General features: G+C 52.3%; 1 protein-coding gene across 1 annotated transcript in view; it reads left to right on the forward strand.

Annotated features, from left to right (window-relative positions):
* KCNK12 (potassium two pore domain channel subfamily K member 12) overlaps positions 1-17,811 on the forward strand; it is a 46,655-nt gene extending 28,844 nt beyond the window's left edge. Inside the window, exon 2 of the mRNA XM_040623502.1 lies at positions 16,863-17,811. Within this exon, the coding sequence (XP_040479436.1) occupies positions 16,863-17,764 (902 nt within the window). The 3' untranslated portion in view covers positions 17,765-17,811. The remainder of the gene's footprint in view (positions 1-16,862) is intronic.
* Positions 17,812-20,535: the final 2,724 nt, after the last annotated feature.

Below are 20,535 nucleotides of genomic sequence, written 5' to 3' on the forward strand. Positions count from 1 at the left end.
ACCCCCTTAGCCAGCTCTAGTTTTTCTTCTCTCCAGGGCACCAGCCACTTCTAACACAATTTACTTGCATATTATGTTTGTAGTTTATTATCCATCTCCAAGCTGAAATAGAAGCCTTGTGAGGGCAGGGAACTGTTTGAATTGCTGATGAATCCCAAGAGCCCAGCCTAACACCTGGCACACAGTAGGCCCTCAATAAATATTTGTTGAGTGCGTGAAAGCCTCCTTCACAGGCTCCTCTTCTACCCTCAGGGTTCCCCAGAGGCCCTCCTCCTCATACTGTACGTACTCCCTGAGAAGTCTAATCCATATGACGGCTGAAAGTTCCATCTCCCAGCCTCCACCTGCTTGGCTAAGGCAGGTTTACTCCTCAGCCAGCGGCACCTCCTCTGGGAAGCCCCCCAGGCCTCTTCTCTTATTTGCTGGCTTCTTGTGATGTCTCCCATGCTGTCATTTTCATAGGATATCAGGGTCATTCTTTTGAGAACAGGGGCCTATTTCATTCATTTTTATTTATACATTTTAATTTTATTTATTTATTTAGTAATCTCTGTGCCCAACAAGGGGGCTCAAACTCAGGAGCCCAAGATTGGGAGTCACACACTCTCCTGACTAAGCCAGCTGGGTGCCCCATTTATACATTTTTTAAAAAATCATTGTTGGGGGAAAAGTTACAATTTCAAGAGTAGTAACTATCCCATTTGTACCAGAGGAAATGTGAAATATTTATAAAAGCATACAGAAGAAAATTAAAATAAAAATCACCCATATTTCTATAACCTAGAGGTGTGTTCCACTTACAGAATTAAATACACGTGCAAGCACACACACATGCATATATATATATATTTTTTTTAAGGTTTTATTATTTATTTGTCAGAAAGAGAGTGAGCGAGCACACAAGCAAGGGGAGCAGCAAGCAGAGGGAGAGAGAGAAGCAGGCTCCCTGCCCAGCAGGGAGCCCAACATGGGACTCGATCACAGGACCCTGGGATCATGACCTGAGCCAAAAGCAGATGCTTAACTGATTGAGCCACCCAGGCTCAATATATATATTAACATATTAATATATGTTATTAATAAACTGAAAGACTTAGAAGGAATTTCTTTTAAAAAAAAATAAATGGCATCCAATAACATGCTTTCAGGGAATGCGGAGTGCAGAACCATTTTGAGAAAGACGGAAGCAGCCCCCGTGAGCTGGGAGGGGGCCCGCACTCACATCTAGGCTGGGGTGCTCGGACATGGCACATCAGCAAGTCCACAGGACACTGCCAGCAGAGAAGGCCACCTGATGACCACAGTGCAGTAAGACAAAAACAAGATCACTCACCCATGGTCATGCCTGAACACAGACCACGGAAGAACATCACCCAAGCCGCCCACATGACCAGACACGCCCCTCTGCTTACTCTGAGACACTGCTGCTGCTTTACCAACCACGGCTGTGGCCTTGCTCCGTTATTCCCACCTTCTAGGTGACAGTTATTAAAATGTCCACTCCTCGAATTATCCCTGGCAGCATCCAATCCAGAGCAAAGCCTTGCTTCCTTGAGCACCCCTCAGACTCACCTAACTCAAGCCCAAATCCTAAAGAAGTCCTTTCTGATACCTGCTGCCGGAGATGCCCCCCAGCTCCCCATGGTGTACATCTCCCTTGTCACAGTGAGTCAGGAAACTCAATTTTGTGTGTCTACAGGTGTGTTCCTGGTGGCCCTTGGCTGCCGGGCCCAGACGATAGATACTGTCCATCCAGTGCTCCCCCCCGCCCCATGCCTGGCACAGAGCAAATCTCAAAAACATGTGAGATGAATTCACTCAAAGGTGCACACCATGTTTCTGGGACGGGCCCTGTTGGTGACCACTAGACAAAGTGCCAGTTCCACTGGGAATTTAGCAGCTGTTCCCTGAGCACCTGCGTTGTAGAGGGAGAGAGGAAATAAAAGACAAGGGCTGGGTCCTCGTCAACAAGGCAACACAGAGAAGCACAAAGGGGTAAAGAACACTCTGGGACATGGTCAACAGCACAGGGGCCACCACAGAGCTAAACGTGCCGCCAGGTGATGAATGGGCTTCAGAGAGGTATAAAGAAAGCAAAGAAGTCACTGCAGGCCTTGCACGGTGGGGAATGGCAGGTGCAAAGGCACAGGGGCGGGGCGCGGGGAGCGTCTGTGGCACATCTGCTCCACACTAGGCTCTGTGCAGGCTGCAGTTTTGCCCATCTTGCTCACCTCCTGTCCACAGCACCTGACACAGAGCAGGCTTTCCGGGAATTCCTGGTGAATGAATGTGTGTGTCTGCATAAGGCAGTGAGGGGACCTGAGCGCCTGAGGAAGAAGGTTCAAAGAGAGAAGATGACGCTAGAAAAGTGGGTCAGGGCCTTAAGCGCCAGTCTGAGAAATTCTGGGTCCTCCTGTTGGGAGCTCAGTGCAGCATGAGCAGGACAGTCCACCCGGGACAGTTGCAGAAGGAGGGCTCCAAGGCATCAGGCTTCTCTGTGAACGGGGGTAGGGAAGCTAAAGGCGAGCTGATGCGGAACATGGGATTTGGGGTTGGGCAGACCTGAGCTGGAATCCCAGTCATGCCATGGTCTGTGACCCTGGACAAGGTCCCTAACACCACGGAGCCCCAGCTTCCATGTCCTGTCACTCAGGATCTGTTGCACACTCATGCCACAGACCCAGGGTAGGCACTTTGGCCACAGTTCCCCATCAGGGTGTGGTGTTTCAGGGCACGATACAGTGTATTCGCTGAGCCAAAGGCCGGTAGGGCCCCAAGAAGGGGAATGGCAAGAGCCACGGGTGTGGGGTCTGGGACCTATGTACTGATGTTCTTTTGTTCATTACTTGACTATTCTGGGCCTTGGTTTTCTCCCCTGAATAAGGACCAGAAGCACCTGCTCCAGGAGTTGCTCTAGGGGCACCTCCAGGAAAGCACCAGCAGAATGCCGGGCATGGGGTAGGTCTCCATACCCAGTCCCTCCATCCCTCACCTCCGGTGAGCCAGTGATCAACCAGCCTTCCCTGCAGGTGGCTGAGAGCAGAATGTGCAGTAGGAGCAGCCCTGCCCCATTTGGAGGAGGAGGCACTCCTGACCCCCTAGCCTCAGTCCAGAAGCCGCAAGTCCAGTCCCTCCCAACACAGCCAGGCCCTAACAGAGACCCCTGTGCGGAGACGCTGTGGCAGCCCCTCTAGCTTGTCTGCCGGTCTATAGGGCAGGGGCGTGTCAGTGGGCACCAGGGCGGGCTCGGGGTTCTGCGGGGACCGTCGAGAGCACTTCCCCAGCTGCAGCTCTCAACAGTGAGGTTGTCCGCATCATGCCTTCGTCTTTATCACTCCCCTGGAGCAGCCCACAGGCCTGCTTCTGTGCAGAGGGGCAGGGGGAGGAGCCAAGCACTGGCTCCTCATACACACCAGGGCCTTGAAGAGTGGCCCCCCGTGCACGGGCAGCCTGTCCCTGAGGGCTAAGAACCCCGCTTCCCAGGGACCCGACTTCCTTCCCTGTGTCCCCTTCAGCAGGGCATGGAGGCCCTCCTTCAAATGTGGCTCGCAGCTCCATAGGCAGGGATGAAGGACCGGGGGCATGAAAACGGGACTGAGAGGAGGTGGAACTGTCCGTGGGAGAGCAAGACTCTGCTATACGGGAACCACCATGGGCTTGAAAACCTCTGCTCTTCTATGATATGGGACTTGAGGTGACAGGAGATTCAACTGACATTGGAGTGACCCTTCCAAGCAGGCGAACTCTCAAGCTCCTCCCGGAACGAGCAGCCTCACCCCAGCCCTGTGCGGGCTCCAGAGGTCCACAAGCAAGGAGCGAGGCCAGGGCGGGCCTGAGGCTTTCCCATGTCACTAGGCCGACTCCCGGCTCCTGCTGGCCAGGCCCGTGTCCCATCTGGGACTGTGCCTGCCTCCCCTCGCCTTGCAGTCAGCCCTCTCCCCCAACCCTGGGCTGAGGCTAGGGCTCTGCTCTTTGGGGAGGGTGGGGGGCAGGAGGGGCAGTGATCTCATCCCTGAGAAGAATTAGTCATCAGAGAGGCAGGGACAGATCTGGGGGGCAGGACGGAGGATGGGCTCCATGTAAATGACTCATCTCCCCGCCAGCTCCGCGGGCCCGGGTTTGACAGCTGCTCCCCGGGAGAGGTTGTTAAGCAGGAGCTACCCGGAGGCAAGAGTAGTTAACTGGCTTTTAATAACTCATTTTGCTGAATGATTTCTGGTGAGGAGAGAAAACCTTAATCCCACAGAAGCAGCAGAGAGTAGGAGGAGGTTCGAGTCAGCCCGGCGGGCCAGGGAAGCCGTGCCAAGGTTCACAACCGGTTCTCGGGGTCACTTGCCCATTGCTCACAGTTTACCAAAACTTTGCTAATGTGAAACATCACCAGCCTGCAGCTGGGGGAAGTGGGGGGGGCTCTGCACTCTCAGCCACCCCCACCTGCTCTCCTCAACCAAAGGTCCTGCCGAAGCCTTCCCCAGAACAAGCCAAAAGCAAACGGGAGAAGGAGGGGCCCATGTTCTCCAGATCCTTTGCTAGCAGCGCTACTTTGTCCTGAGTCACCAAGAGTCCAGTGTAAGACCCCCCCCCCCAACACCCCACAAGCGGCTATGGAGAGAAGGGAACCAAGGGCTGCTGTCCTCGGGAAGCTGTCCATGGAGTTTGCAATCTAGACAAATCCATAAGCGCCAACCAACACCACCAGCCCACAGCCTCAGCTTGGCCGCAACAATCCAGTTTTCCAGCCTCTCATCCCGCTGCCACACCGGATTTGGGGTTGGGCCTCCCACCCCGCTCAGGGGCCAGAGCCTGAAATGTGTCCGGAGGGGGTGCGGCCACTCACCTGGAACTGCGAGCAAACTGAGACCCCCGGAGGGAGGTGAAAGCAGTCAGTGGGAGCGTCTGGTCTGGGGTGCGTAGATGGAGGGAGAGCTTTTTCTGGCAGCTGAAACCTCGAGTCCCGGCTTGGCCCTGGGCTCGCACGTTTCACCTGATGCCCCGGAGCTGTGATGAAGGGCCGTGCCTCTCCCGTGCTGTCTGCCAATCGAGCCTGTCCTTGGTGAGCGCTCAGCACGTCCGAGGCCCTACGGGAAGCCGGGGAACCACCGCCTCAGTGACTCCTCACAATAACCCTCCGAGGCAGGCAGTCAGCAGGCCATTTTTAGAGAGAGAACTAACATGTCCATGTTGCCACTAGCAAGTGTGGCGAGAGCCTGACGCCACAGTCCCTGCTCCTCTGCTCTCAGCGCTCCAAGAAAGGTGACCTTGGCCCTTCCCAAGCCTGCAGGAGCAGGAATGGAGACTCGCCAGTTTTGTCTCACGCAGCTTTAGGTATCCAGAGCTTGTAAGTTTGTACAAGGCAGGGCATGTTGCCGGATGTCAGGCTCAGATGCTGGAGAAGCTTCTAGAGGACTCACTCCCACAATGCTTCCATAAAGTTCAGTCTGAGAGCAAGGTGCATGGGAAGTTCTCCCACACGGTCCTCTTCCTTCTTCCACACAGTCACGCACTCCGTAGGCGAGCGCTACCGGACACGGTCTGGGGGCCAGGCTGAGCCCCTCGCACACCCCGCCCTGTGCACGGCACTCTTCCAGGGCGCATGCTACTCTCAAGGCCAGGCCTCTACTTCCTCTCGAAACCCCACCCACCCTTCTGGACAAATTCGCCTTCCTCCGTCAGCCTTTCGCAGACCCTCCATCTGGAGGACCTCAGCCCGGATTCTGACCTGCGCTGGTGTGGGCGCGCCTGCGCACTGGGGACGGTTTTACGTCTCCGCGGTGATTGTCCGGTGCAGCCCAGCCGGGAGTGAACAAGGGCGGCTCCAGCCAGAGGCAACCTACCTCTCTTTCTTCGGAATTCCCCTGCACTTGCCTCTCTCCCTTACCACATTGCAAGCTCCTTCCTCCGCTTTCAAATCCTGGCTCTGCCCCTTGTTGTGGGATCTGGGCAAGTTATTTAACTTCAGTGCCTTTATCTGTTAAATGTGACTACATCGGCTAATCTCACAAATGGGGATGGTTAAGAACCTCCCACTTGTGGTTCATCCCACCTGAGATTATGACTGCAGCATCGATTATAAATGCACCAGTATTGTGTGCCATTAAGAATTTAAAATGTTGCCAAATAAACTATGTCAGGTCATCAATTGTGAGAAGCATCCTGGTTTCAGGCATGTTAAAATTCAAGGAAAAAAAGCTGTGACTTTGAATGAATGAAACCCAGTGCCTCACGGAGTCGTCGTGAGGATGAAATGCATGGATATACAAGAAGTCTTGGCCCAGGGCCCGGAAGGAGTGAGGGCTCAGTACATGTCAGCTATCATTAGCCCCCGCCGCGTTTTTACTCCTCTCGCAATGGTTTAGTGACTTTTGCCGACCATTCGTTCAGCCCCAGCTCTCCCAAAATATTCGGGGCTTATCCAGACTGGTTGGTTGTTCCCGCTGCCGCACCCACGCCTGGCCCCAGGGTAGCAATTAGACCAGGATGAATAGGCAGCCCCGAGATTCCAGGGCTGGGGCTCGTGTCCCAGGGAAGCCTCTCTGGTCTGATGCCCTCTAAAGTGCCCAGCCTTCCTCCAAGGAGGAGCCGCCCTCTCTCTGCCTGAGAGTCAGTGTCTTGGCTCTAGCCACAGAGCAGCCTAATGGCAGTCGGACCCTCCACCCCACAGCCCACCGGAATATCCCACTGCTCCCTGCTTGGAGAGAGAGGGGCACGGGAAGGCCTGGCTGCTAGCCTGGCCTTGAGCAAGGCCCAGCCTCCAGTGAGCTTCCGGTTTCTTGATTTTTTTTTTTTTTCAAGATTTTATTTATTTATTTGAGAGAGAGCTTAAAAGGGGTGGAGAAGCAGGCTCTCCGCTGAGCAGGGAGCTCAATGTGGGACTCCATCCGGGGACTCTGGGACCATGACCTGAGCCAAAGGCAGGCTCTTACCCGACGCAACCACCCAGGGGCCCCAGGTTCCTTGATTATTAAAGTGAGGCTGTTAATCCTTCCTCCAGCCATTCAGGATCAAATGAGATGAAGATGTTGAGAAAGTCTTCCCAGAGAACTGTGGCAAGCAGATAAGTGCAGCCATGGGTAGGGTCACCAGATTGAGCAAATAAAAATACAGGACACCTAGTCATATTTGAATTTCAGATAAATAATGAATTTTTTTAAAGATTTTATTAAGTAATCACTACACCCAACATGGGGCTCGAACTCACAACCCTGAGATGAAGAGTTGAATGCTGTACTGACTGAGCCAGCTAGGTGACCCTAATATATATCCCTTCCTTTTTTTTTAAATATAAGAATAATTTTTATTTTATAATTATTTATTTTTTTAGTAATCTCTGTGCCCAACATGAGACTCAAACTCACAACCCCAAGATCAAGAGTCACATGCTCCTCTGATGGAGCCAACCAGGTGCCCAATAATGAATCATTTTTTGGTGTAAGTGTCCCCCATGCAGTGTTTGGGACATACTTATACTAAAAAGTGATTTGATATTTAACTGGGAATTCTGTATTTTATCTGGCAACCCTAATGAGGCCTTGCCCATCCCTGCCCATTGACCCCACCCCTCTGCTTTCCCACTGTCTGTGATAGCTCTCACCCTTGAGAGGTTCTTAAAATTTTTACTTTCAGTCATTCGGTTAACAAATCACTATCACTGCCTACTTTACATAGGATTCCCTTGTTCACTGTAGAGCACAGAAAGATTAATAATAAATCACTATTAAGGGCTTCATAATGTGTGAGGCATTAAGTATTTTGCATATTATTAACTCAATACAAAAAACTGAGGTCCTTAAGTTATCTGCATTTTACAGATAAGGACACTGAGGCACAGAGAGGTTAATTTACTAGAAGACACACAGCCAGGGAGTGGTGGAGCTAGGATTCAAACCTGAGAAACATAGTTCCAAATAGCCGATATGAAGTGGCCCCACCTGCAAGGGATTCATTCAGTCTCATTATGGAGACAGGCCCCAGAAGGTAATTAATGCTGTAAGTCAGATCTGTACTTGCTACTTAAAATAAAAATCACTGTCCAGCTGCAGTGGCATCACCTGAAGCCAGGTTACAAATGCAGAATCGGGAGCCCTGCCCCAGAATCCAACAAGATCCCCAGGTGGGTCCTAGGCAATCTAGTTTGAGAATCACTGTTCCAAACAAGCAGAGGGAGAGTCTATTTATTCACTCGACAAGCTTAGCTCGAGCACGTTCTGCATAGCAGGGGCTATTCTAGGCACTGCATTGTCACGGTGACTATTGAAGAATGTGGGTACTCCTCAAGCGTTTTTTAAAATGTCTCATCCTTAAGTCTTCATGAGGGTAGAATGCAGCATTTCCCCAAGGTTATTCTTTGAAACATTCAAGGTCACCAGAGGCAATTAAATGCAATCTGTGGTCAGATTAGTATGGGGAACACTGGATAGTGTTAGCACAGACCCCTCGGATTCATAAATCACAGTAACACAATAAGCGCTCTGAAAAGTCCTGCCATAAATAAACTTGCTTCACATTCATCCACCTTTTTTTCTCTTTTCAATTTTGGGAATTCTCCCCACCACCATTAAGTCTATTTTATCGTCTTGAGGAGCATACTTTGGCATAGCGTATTACTGCTTACAAAAAGCGTTCACATTGGGAGATTTGCATTTTACAGATGAAGAAATGGAGGCTCAGGGGGCGCCTGGGTGGCTCAGTCGTAAGCGTCTGCCTTCGGCTCAGGGCGTGATCCCAGGGTCCTGGGATCGAGCCCCACATCGGGCTCCTCTGCTGGGAGCCTGCTTCTTCCTCTCCCACTCCCCCTGCTTGTCTCTCTCTCACTGGCTGTCTCTGTGTCAAATAAATAAAAATCTTTAAAAAAAAAAAAATGGAGGCTCAGAGAAGTTATGGTAGCCACTTGCTTCACACTTGGCCCATAGAGGCCACAACAGGGGGTCAAACCTTTGAGCTCAAGACTGGTCCTATTTCCTGTACCCTGAGCTGCTTGCCCAGGTCCTTAAGCTTCACAGCAGTTGGAGTGTTTGGTTGTGTGTCATGGAAGGTGTAAGCAGGAAAAGGGGTTTATGGGCTCAAGCCCCTGGAAGTCCAGATGTAGGCTGGGCAGCATGGCCAGCTTGATTTGACAGCTCGTGGGGGTCATGATGGCCTCATTTCTTTCAGCTGCCTCCACTCGGCCTCCTGCAGTGTCAGCTTCATCCAAGGCTGGCCCCACCTCATGGTCCAGATGGCTGCCGGTGACTCCTGGGCTACTCCCCGCGCCCTCCACATCCAGAGCAGCTCTCAAGTAACAATCTTACCGCCCAAAAACTAGCAGAGAAACTCTTCTTTCATCTGATTCACCTGAATGGGGTCACATGGGGTCCTGCACCCATCTCTGTAGCCAGAAAAACGCCCTGCACTGATTGATCTAGGCCTATCCATCCTTGAGCCAATCACGGTAAGGGACTGGTCATGTCCATTGGTGGAGACTAACGCCGATCCCGCCCCTGGACTAGGGGCTTTTCTTCAAGTGGCCTGGCTGCCTCACAGAGGAGTTGGGGGTGAGAGGTGTTGTTATAAAGACAGCTACAATATCTACCACAAGTGTTTAAGGCCTCTTGAAATTTAAATCAACAATATACACTTTAAATATCTTATAATTTATATAATGATTACACCTTAATAAGGCCATCTTTTTTAAGAAATTAAGAAATTTAAATCAAAATATTTGAAATCGGGCAGATTCAAACCAGTAGGACATTCAGGGCTACCTTATAACATTGTTTCTTAAAGAACTGGCTTTAACCCATCTGCATCAGAATCATCAGGGAACATTTGTTAAAATGCAGATTCCTGGGCCCTTTTCATGACCCACTAAATAAACCTCTAGAGTGGGACCTGCCTTGGAATCTGCATTTTATTAACACCACACTCTAACCCACTGAGCTAACCGGCCTCTGCTTTGGAATCTGCAATTTAATCCTATGTCCCCGTTTCTTTCTTATTTCTTATATTTCTTATTTCTACATGCTGTCCTGGGGTAATTATTACTAGCTCTCTTTTTACTCTCAAAAGTATACTGGATTGGGCTATGAATGATATCTCTCCTTCTCTAAGTCAACACTGTAGAGCCAGCAGAAAAATGTTCCCCGGGTGAAGAGCAAAGGCTTCCCCTCTGTCTGGCCCAGCAAAAAGGGCTTCAGGGTCAGCTCAGCCACTTACAAACTGAAACTCAGCCGACCACCTTGACCTCCCTTAGCCCATGTCTTTGTTGGGGCTGATGATGCCTCCCTCACAGGGTGGTTGGGGGGATTGGATGAGAGGACATGTGTCCAGCGTCCAGCACAGAGGCTGCCGGCCAGGAGCACCCAATACAGATCAGTAGTGGCCTCCCCATCTGTATTCAAGCCTCTTTGAGCTGAACTCCAGAGGCCCTGTCACCAGGGCCCCATTTGCGAAGGCGGCACCAGACAGGCTGTGGGAACGAGCTTCACAGCTTTTGTCAAAGTGGCATAATAAAGCCCCCAAGTGTCTGCTCTTTGCAAACTGGGATGGCAGATCAATTGTGGCATAAACAAAACAGCAGGCTTGGTGCGAACCCGGGGACAGATTACGCCTCTGCAGGGTGTGATTGGGGGAAGGAAGGGACTCTCAGGATGGCTAGGTTTGCCTTTTCTCTGGCTGAGTCTTCAAGGCCCCTCTCCAGAGCCAGCCTGGCTCCCCACAGACTGCCGGAGCTTGGGGGACTGCTCCTCCACTCTGGGAAGCACCTGACTAGACAGCAGCGCTAGGTACCGACAGCCCTCCCCTCCGGCCCTCAGCAGAAACCTGACCCCAAGGCGCCATCCGCCGCCATCCGCCATCCGCCGCCCCCCCCACCAGAGCTCTGAGCCTGTGGATGTGAATGGGGGAAGGAGGGTAAACTGCCACCTCCACCTGATCTGAGCTGAGCAGACAGTGTCGTCTGTAGGAAAGCAAAAGGAGGTACAGTGGGCACAGAACCAGACCTCAGGAATAGGGCTGGTGAGAGGGATACTTGATTGGGTGCCCTCTGTGCTGTCAGAGAGACTCCTAACCGGCCTGTCCTCTTCATTCTGGGAGGTTGGTACCACAGCCAATCAAGCATTCGGCACCATTTCGGGCCTGTGGTCATGGCCATGAGGAGATCCCAGAAGAAGCTCTGGCCCAGCTTCTATGTGGGGGCAGCAGGGACACGCCGTGCCCCGGCCCAGGGGTGAGCCTGAGGCAGCAGAGGAATGGAAGTCAGTACAAAACCTTGAAGAAGACATCCCAGGTACTCTGTGAGGGCAGGAACTACGTCTGTCTGGTTTTCCACCATGTCCCTGAGCCTAGCACAAAGCCTGCCAAACTGTGTTTGCGAAGGAGCGAACGGGTGCATGTTGGTCTTCCAGCAGCGCATCTGGTGGTGCTGCCTTATCGGGGCCTAGGATAAGGCCACACCCCTTCGGGGAAGGAGAATGGTCAGTGGGGAAACTCATCTCGTTCTCAGTCCCATCCTCAAGGGAAGAGACACATCGTCAACAAGAAAGCCAGCTCCAGGGGTGCCTGGGTGGCTCCATTGGTTAAGCATCTGCCTTTGCTCAGGTCATGATCTCAGGGTCCTGGGATCAAGCCCCACTTTGGGCTCCCTGGTCAGTGGAGAGTCTGCTCCTTGGTCTCCCTTTGCCCCTCCCTCTCACTCATGTTTTTTTCTCTCTCTCAAATAAATAATCTTTTAAAGAAATAAAAAGTAAAATTAAAAAAAAAAAAAGAGGAGTGCCTGGGTGGCTCATTTGGTTAAATGTCTGCTTTCTGCTCAGTTCATGATCTCGGGGTCCTGGGATGGAGCCCTAAATCGGGCTACTTGCTCAGCAGGGAGTCTGCTTCTCCTTCTCCCTCTGTCCCTCCCCCTGCTTGTGCACTCTCTCTCTCTATCTTTCTCTTAAATAAATAAATAAAATCTTAGAAAAAGAACAAGATTTGCAGCTCCAGAGGGGGGCCGGGAAGCCAGACCTGGGGGAGTTTGGAGGAATCTGAGTATGCTTCTGACAGAGGGCATGGCCTTTGACTCGGGGGTAGGTGAGGTAAGGGCAGTCCTGTGAGGGCCCCAAGGGCCAGAGGAGTCCCCTGCCTGTGGGCAATCAGCCAGACCGTTAGCCAAAAGTAGCGGTCCCCTCGGCATCACATTCCTCCTGCTGTCCCTAACCAAGCCCAGGTTTGAGTCTGGCTATAAAGCCGTGCTTGTCCTCACTGGGCCACAAGAGGGGTGAAGAGTCCACCTTGGTGGGAACATTAAAGAGGAGGAGTAGCTCCTCTCCCCAGCAATGGTCAGTGGAAAGAGAGCCACCAGGGAAAAGAGGACTCCTGGGGACAGGAGTCGTGACTGAGGGTCAGCCTCCCCCCGTGAAAGCACTGTCCTGGCTGCCAGGCCTGGAGGATGGAAATGAGGTTTTCTAGGAGGAGTGGAGGCCCCTCGGTGCCCTCAGGAAGCAGTGTGGGAAGAATGTGGGCAGTGGGCCCGGCAGACCTGGGTTTCGGTCTCAGCTTACCCTTCCATGCTGTGGGGCCTCGACAACGACTTAACCCCTTGGTCCGTGGTTTCCTGTCAGTGGAGTGGGGTGTTCCTCCCTCAGAACTGTTGCAGAGATGAAGCTAGGAGGCCTGCGGGGCCGGCGCTGAGAGGGTGGGGTGGCCGTGGGCTTCCCGCAGCGAGCGAATCCAGGTGGAACCAGTTTATTCAATGGGCTGACCCCAGAAATGGCCCCGTCTTCATCTAATGTCTTAAAGAACTTCCCTTTGGATCCCTTCACGTCTTGGCCAAATGCTGTAGAGTTTTCCAACTAGTCCTTTTTTTCTTAAGTACGAGCTGTTTTAAAATTGAAACTCAGTCTTAAATACCCAATCTGATCTCAATCTAATCTAAATCCAGTCTTCATGGGGCGCCTGGGTGGCTCAGTCATTAAGCGTCTGCCTTCGGCTCAGGGTGTGATCCCAGAGTCCTGGGATCGAGCCCCGCATCAGGCTCCTCCGCTGGGAGCCTGCTTCTTCCTCTCCCACTCCCCCTGCCTGTGTTCCCTCTCTCACTGGCTGTCTCTCTCTCTGTCAAATAAATAAATAAAATCGTTTAAAATAAATAAAGAAAGAAAGAAAGACAGAAAGAATCCAGTCTTCAAGTTCACTTCTAATCAAAGCTCGGCCTCTCCCTCCACCTCAGGCCTGGCCCTCAGCTCAGGGGTCTGCGATGTGAGCGGGGCATTCTGTTTGTTCGCTCTTGGTCTGACATCGCTGCAGCCACTATAATCCTTTCTTAGCTATTGCTGGTGGTGCTGCCATGGTCACTGTTGGGACAGACATGCCCTTTCCTGAGGCCCATCTCTGGGTCTTTGGAGACCACTGCCCTGCACTATTCCCTCAGTGGGCGTGCCTTCTCCATCCTACCTCCTGTGAGTACCTCAAATGCTGTCCCAGCACCCCACCCCTTAGCCTCCTATTGCTAGGGGCCCCTCCATCAGGCAGCAGCCCTCTTGGGCAGAGTCTCTTCAGATCTGGCTGCCTTCCGCACATCCACTCGACCATGTCGCTCTCACACATCTTTGATGCATCATCGGAAATGCAGACTGCTCCCCTCTTCCCACCCCTGCCTGTGTGGGCTGCTCCAGCCAGCCTCCCATCCAGAGAACTCTCCAGCACAGCTTCAGACTCTAGGAAATATCCCTGGCTCTCCCAAAACTCTCACAATCCTGCAGCCAGTGGCCCTGGCTGGGCCTGCCTGTGTCTGCAGCTCAGCTAGCCTCCTCTGCTGGAGCCCGAGGTGCTCTTGACCGCACCCCCAACACTTGCCCCGCCGGTGGGTGCAGGATGACATGGCACCTTATGCCGCAACAACTCTGCTACTTCATGACCATCTTCCATTATCCCTGGACACTTTCTAGCCTTTCCATATAGCCTGGAGGTGGGGCTGGGGGTACTAGTCAGCAGACCCATTTTGGTCTTCTAGTAATCCAGCATAGATGCTTCTAGAACTTCTCTTTCAAATAGGGGATAACATACCACATGTCACTCTTAGCTTTGAAACTTCAGCTAAAAATTCTAAAGATTGGGAAAATCCCATTCAATATTCTCAAGTATTAAATTTCCAGGCTCAGGACTTTCCATTTCTTCTGGAATCTAGCAAAGGGATCCCCTATTAGACGTGCTATTTTTCCTCAGCGTGTAGAAGCAGTGTCCGGTAGAATGGTCTACGCACCAGGCTAGAAGCCAGGACACAGGTATGGTATCTGTCCCCAGCAAGCTATAGGTCATGTCCCCTCTACCCCTGCTCCCTCACCTATACAGTGAGAGGTAGATCAGAATTAAGATCCCTTACAGTTAAGAGTCTAGGGGTTTTTTTCTAAGTTTTTCTTACCATGAGAGTACAAACAACAACAAACCCTTACAAAACACGCAGGTAATTATACAACACCCGCGTAACCACTATCCAGATTAACAAAACACTGCCAGCACCCCGGAGGCCCCGTATCCCCTCCTGTTTATTACCCCCTACCACGCCCAGAGGAAACTCCAATTCTGACTTTTAACTGAAATTACTTCCCTTAAATAAAAACTTAAGAAAAGGAGGGAGGGGCACCTGGCTGACTCAGTCAGGAGAGCATCTGACTCTTGATCTTGGGGTCATGAGTTCGAGCACTGTTTTGGGTATAGAGATTACTCGGACAAATAAAAACTTCAAAAAAAATACTTCCTTGATTTTCCTTATATTTTTACCAACCAAGAATGTATCCCTTAAAAAATTACTACAGTTTGGCTTTGAATTTTTTTTTAAGATTTATTTTTGAGAGAGAGAGAGAGAGTGCAAGCGTGTGAGCACAAGGGGGTAGGGGTAAAGGGAGAAGCAGACTCCCTGCTGAGCAGGGAACCCAGTGCAGAACTCAATCCCAAGACCCTGGGATCACGACCTGAGCCAAAGCAGACGCTTAACTGACTGAGCCACCCAGGGGCCCGGTTTTGAGCTTTTTATAAATGGGATAATACAGAAGGTGTTCTGTGTTCAGCTTCTTTAACAGTCTTTTTGTGAGATCCATTCATATTATTTCACGTAGTTGTGATTGATGCTTTCTCATTGCTATTTCCTTGTATGAACAGACCGTGACTTGGTTATGTTGCTGGATATTTGGGTCATCGATCGAGGACTTTATATAAATGTGCACACACACACACACACTGTACACACACGCACACGCACAAATACAAATACTTTCACTCCACTTATAACCATATGGATTCAGAGCTGATTTCTTGGTGAATTCAAGAATTTGGGTTTGGCTTTATTTTTTTTTTAAGATTTTTTAAAAAGATTTTATTTATTTATTTGAAAGAGAGAGGGAGAGAGCAGGAGAGAGTGAGCCCGAGCAGGGGAGGGGCAAGGGAGAGGGAGAAGCAGACTCTCCACTGAGCAGAGGGAGTCCAATGCAGGGCTCAATCCTAAGGCAGATGCTTGACCGACTGAGCCACCCAGGCACCCCTTCGGTTTGGCTTTAAAGTGTGGAAAAATCCCTCTATTAAATTGGTTACACTGATAATATAGTTTTGATGTTTTTGTTTTTGTTTTTACTTTCTTGTGGCCAAAATCTGAATCTAGGGATATAATTCATCTTCTTCAACATGGGTATCATCATAAGCTTTTCTCCTAAGTCATTAAGCATAAGATGAAGACTGTGGTTAGGCAATTGAGATTTCCTCCAGGGAATCTAGAGAATGATTAGTACATAGGCTTAAGGAATTACTGAAAAAAAAATTTTTCCCTTTGGCTCTTTTAAGGAAATAGTAAGCCAAGTGAGACAAAATTCTTCTCCACCCAGTTCCCAGGGCTGGCTTCGCCCCACTAGTAGCAGCATGCAGGCAGCCCTCCTGAGGCGGGGCATAAATTTCACAGGGATGCCCCTGAATTCTGCTGCATAGGTGATGAAAGGTGCCATGGTGCCGTTGGAACAGATGACCCATTTCCAGTTCAGACTCCAACCAGCAGGGAATCTTTGTGCCGAGAGATTAAACCCCTTCTATAACCAGAGTGAGGCAAACGTGCGTTCCACAAAGAGATCACCCCAGCAGTGGGCTGAGAGCTCAGGTGGGAGGGGCAGAGCTGTGCTGCCCTGGATGGCAAGGGCCCCAGCACGCTGGTGGGAAGTCAAGCCTTCTGCAAAAATCCATTGATAGGGGTGCCTGGGTGGCTCAGTCAGCTAAGCCTCTGCCTTCGGCTCAGGTCATGTCCTGGGATTGAGCCCCAAGTCGGACACTCAATGACAGAGCCAGCTCACTCTCTGAAGGTTGTGGACTCATTCTCAATCTTTTTGTCAGTTTTCATAAACCCCCTTTCAGATACCATCACACATAGCTACCTGGATTAAACACACTCTACCTGGTCCCTAGTAATCCGGATCAGTTAAAATGAAGCCTTTACGGAATTCTGTCCCAGGTAGGCCCATGTGTGCCGTTGGTTACCTCAAAAGAAAAGAAAAATTTCGAGGGGGTGGGAGAGCCAGTGACATCTCTTTGTAGCTTTGCAGGTATCCCAGTGGTCTGCACCTGTGCACTGGTTTCGTTTCATGCGTCTTTATGGGTCCTTCCTAGTGACCATCCTGCCCCACGCATTTCGATCTCCAGATCCCCAAGACGAGGGGCCGTGTCTCCTACATCAGTTTAGGCGTCGCGCCGATCGGGAACCAAGCCTAGCGCCGCCAAGGGAGAGAAATGGCTAAACACCGTTTCCCCTCCTCTGAGTGATGCCACTCAGGGTAGAAGCCACGGCAGCACCTGCGGACGCCCGCCCGGCTCGCCCCCCAGCAGGCACCACCTGCCCAGCCAAGGCCTCGCTGACCCCTGCCCTGTCTCCACAGGTTTCGGCATGACCACCCCCGCGACGGTGGGCGGGAAGGCCTTCCTCATCGCCTACGGGCTGTTCGGCTGCGCCGGGACCATCCTGTTCTTCAACCTCTTCCTGGAGCGCATCATCTCGCTGCTGGCCTTCATCATGCGCGCCTGCCGCGAGCGCCAGCTGCGCCGCAGCGGCCTGCTGCCCGCCACCTTCCGCCGCGGCTCGGCGCTCTCCGAGGCCGACTGCCTGGCCGGCTGGAAGCCGTCGGTGTACCACGTGCTGCTGATCCTGGGCCTGTTCGCCGTGCTGCTGTCGTGCTGCGCCTCGGCCATGTACACCAGCGTGGAGGGCTGGGACTACGTGGACTCGCTCTACTTCTGCTTCGTCACCTTCAGCACCATCGGCTTCGGGGACCTGGTGAGCAGCCAGCACGCCGCCTACCGGAACCAGGGGCTCTACCGCCTGGGCAACTTCCTCTTCATCCTGCTCGGCGTGTGCTGCATCTACTCGCTCTTCAACGTCATCTCCATCCTCATCAAGCAGGTGCTCAACTGGATGCTGCGCAAGCTGAGCTGCCGCTGCTGCGCGCGCTGCTGCCCGGCGCCCGGCGCGCCCCTTTCCCGGCGCAACGCCATCACGCCGGGCTCCCGGCTGCGCCGCCGCCTGGCCGCTCTTGGCGCCGACCCCGCGGCCCGCGACAGCGACGCCGAGGGCCGCCGCCTGTCGGGCGAGCTCATCTCCATGCGCGACCTCACGGCCTCCAACAAGGTGTCGCTGGCGCTGCTGCAGAAGCAGCTGTCCGAGACGGCCAACGGCTACCCGCGCAACGTGTGCGTCAACACGCGCCAGAACGGCTTCTCGGGCGGCGTGGGCGCACTGGGCATCATGAACAACCGGCTGGCGGAGACCAGCGCCTCCAGGTAGACCGCCGGGCCGCGCCACGGACCCTCGGCAGGCTAGCGTGCCGCCGGCCGTGGTTTGCTTTCCTTCTCTCAGACGCTGGCGCTTTCTTAATCTTTACCCAATAAAATCAAACCAAAAAAAATTTTTTTTAAAGAAATACTATTTGGCCAGGCCTGATGTTATCCAGGGCAGGTTTCGGGGGAGCCAGTTTTCCTCGTGGGTCCCGTCTTGAAGAACTGTGGGCCCCAGCAGATTCTCCTCCAGTGAGAGAGAGAATGGCACCCCAGACCCTCGGCCGGTGCAAACCGCAGCGAGGAGAGGGCCATCCCTGGGTTTCGCGGACTGGCACTAAACCCTGTCCCCATGCACATAAGCAGCCGGCAACCCCAAAGCATATGGTGCAACTTCTCATGGCTCTGAATTACCTCCGCAGCATTTAGAATCCTGGCCCAGCCTAGCAGCTTCCTTCTGGTCGTCAGAAGTGATGTAGTCACAGTTTTGACAGGTGGGGGTGGGGAGAGCCATATGTTGCCTACCGATGTATATAAATAGAACAGCCGCTACACACGGAGAATGGTGTAGTATTATGCAATGAGATGAAACATAGCACCGACTTGCGGACTGTGGCACTTCCCGAGATTTGGATATTGGGATGGTAAGGGGCTCAGCTGGCCTTTCTCAGCCTGGAGTCGGTGCATTGCGCACAGCACACAGGGCAGCTACTTCTAAGGCCAGAAACCCAGGGTGGCCGGCAGGGAGGGGAGCACTCAGGCTGCAGGAGCCCTGCTTTGCTTCAGCCGGCTGATCTCTGCGGCTGGGGCACATCTCAGAATCCCCCAACCCTCCTTTCTTTCACCAGCGTTGTCCTTGGGAATGCTTTCCATTACTAATCAGGAACGTCTGAGTCTTCTCAGGATCTTGCTTTGTTGGTGTGGATTTGGTTTCTTGACTCCCGTTGAGTAGCTCGTTTTTCCCCCTGAGGGTGCAGAGTGCAGCCTCCACAACCCGGTTCTCCTCCTCTGAGTCAGGCTCCGCAGCACCAGGAGCCCAAAGCAGCCATCCTGCAAATGTCAGAGAATTTGGCTCCACAGCCCATAATGTTTTGGGGACAGATCCCATTCTAAACCCTGTTTGGCCCCCACTGACAGTCATGTGAATTTGTTTTCTCCACGCACAGTCTGTATTGGAGGTGGGGGAAGGCGGGGGGTGGGGGCAGCTGATGGAACGGGTGGATGGAAGCAGTTTTAGAATTAGTTTTGCGCGGATATCCTCAAGCTGAGGGACCGGTTCTCCGCCCTCTGCTGCAGAGGGGTCCCTGACCTGGAGGAAGGCCAGCTACTGCCTTCATTGAAAGGATGGGGTTCTTGGACTGTGAAGGAACAATGCTCTTTAGGCCCATTTTCCTCCTCTAAAAAGATGATCCCCAGGACAAATGCCAGAGTCTAGTCAGACACGGTGTGACCCACCAATGTCTACAGCTTCTGACAGGAAGTCTTAGAAAAGCTCCAGGACGCCTCACACTGTAGGCCTGAGAGGCATGGAAAGCTGTGAAATCTCCCTCCCTGGCAGTGAAGGAAGCATATGTGCCTGGAACACGCACACATGCACGCACATGCATGCACACACACATACACGCACACACACACTTACACACGCACACATGCACGCACATGCATGCACACACATACACGCACACACACACGCACACATGCACGCACATGCATGCACACACACACGCACACACACACGCACACATGCACACACATGCGTGCACACACACACACACACACACACACACATGCACGCACATGCACACAGCATTAGGAGTCATGCTTGAATGTCCACCTCCCCTTTCCCCGTCCAGTTTCATAACAAGAAGGGGAAAATGTGTTGGGATCTGAATGACTAGCTTCTTCAGGTAATTTCTCGTTGGGATGGGGATTGGGATTTAAACACAAGTCCTAATCTGCCTGTGAGGCCAGTGAGGCAGAGCGACCCGGAGAGAGGTCAGTCTTGCCAAATTCTGAAGGGTAGGCTTCCAGAGCGCCACACTTCAGGAGTCACAGTGACCGTTGTTCAGGCCAGTTTGTGACCCCCCCCCACCGGCCCACCGAGCCATGGCTGTGGTCACACTACAGTGACAGCATACTGAGAGAGGCACACACCCTCTAGGCCAACGCCCTCTCATAGGGCCTAGAAATAAAATGTCATGCCAATCCCTCTAAAAGAAGGAAAGATTAAAAGGCATCCAATTAAAGGTGTCACCCAGGCAACGAGCAATAACTTGGGGATCTGAAGCATACAGAGGGGGTGAGCGATCACCAAGACGGAGGCATTTAGACCACGAGGACTTGATAGCAGGCAAAACAGCAGCCAACCCAGGGGAAGTGGGTCCCAGTGACAGCACAGGAAGCTTTAGACGTAGCTAACGAGGTTCTTTGAGCTCGAGAGGCCAAAGAGGTGTCCAGGGGACCCCACTGACCAGCGCACAGGACTGCACAGAACTGTGTCTCCACTGGAGGGAACAGGACCCGCCTACAGAGAAGAAAAACTCACAACCTTCCTTGGCAGTCTTCTCTGTCAGCAGTGCTTCCTAAAGTCTATCTTAAATTGCTCATGCTGCAGCCTTAGCTGTTTTCACTTCTCCTATGCTTTGCCTTTGGAAGGAGACAATTGTGAGCAGCTTGAGCAAGCTTCTGAAGGAGCCATAAGCCTGGCTTCATGGGGACAGGGAAGGGATCCTTCCCTCTCGTCAACCTCCCAGAGAAACAGCAGCCCTCCAGCATACAGGG

The sequence above is a fragment of the Ursus maritimus genome, unplaced genomic scaffold, assembly GCF_017311325.1.
Source record: "Ursus maritimus isolate PB19 unplaced genomic scaffold, ASM1731132v1 scaffold_6, whole genome shotgun sequence".
Lineage (NCBI taxonomy): Eukaryota > Metazoa > Chordata > Mammalia > Carnivora > Ursidae > Ursus > Ursus maritimus.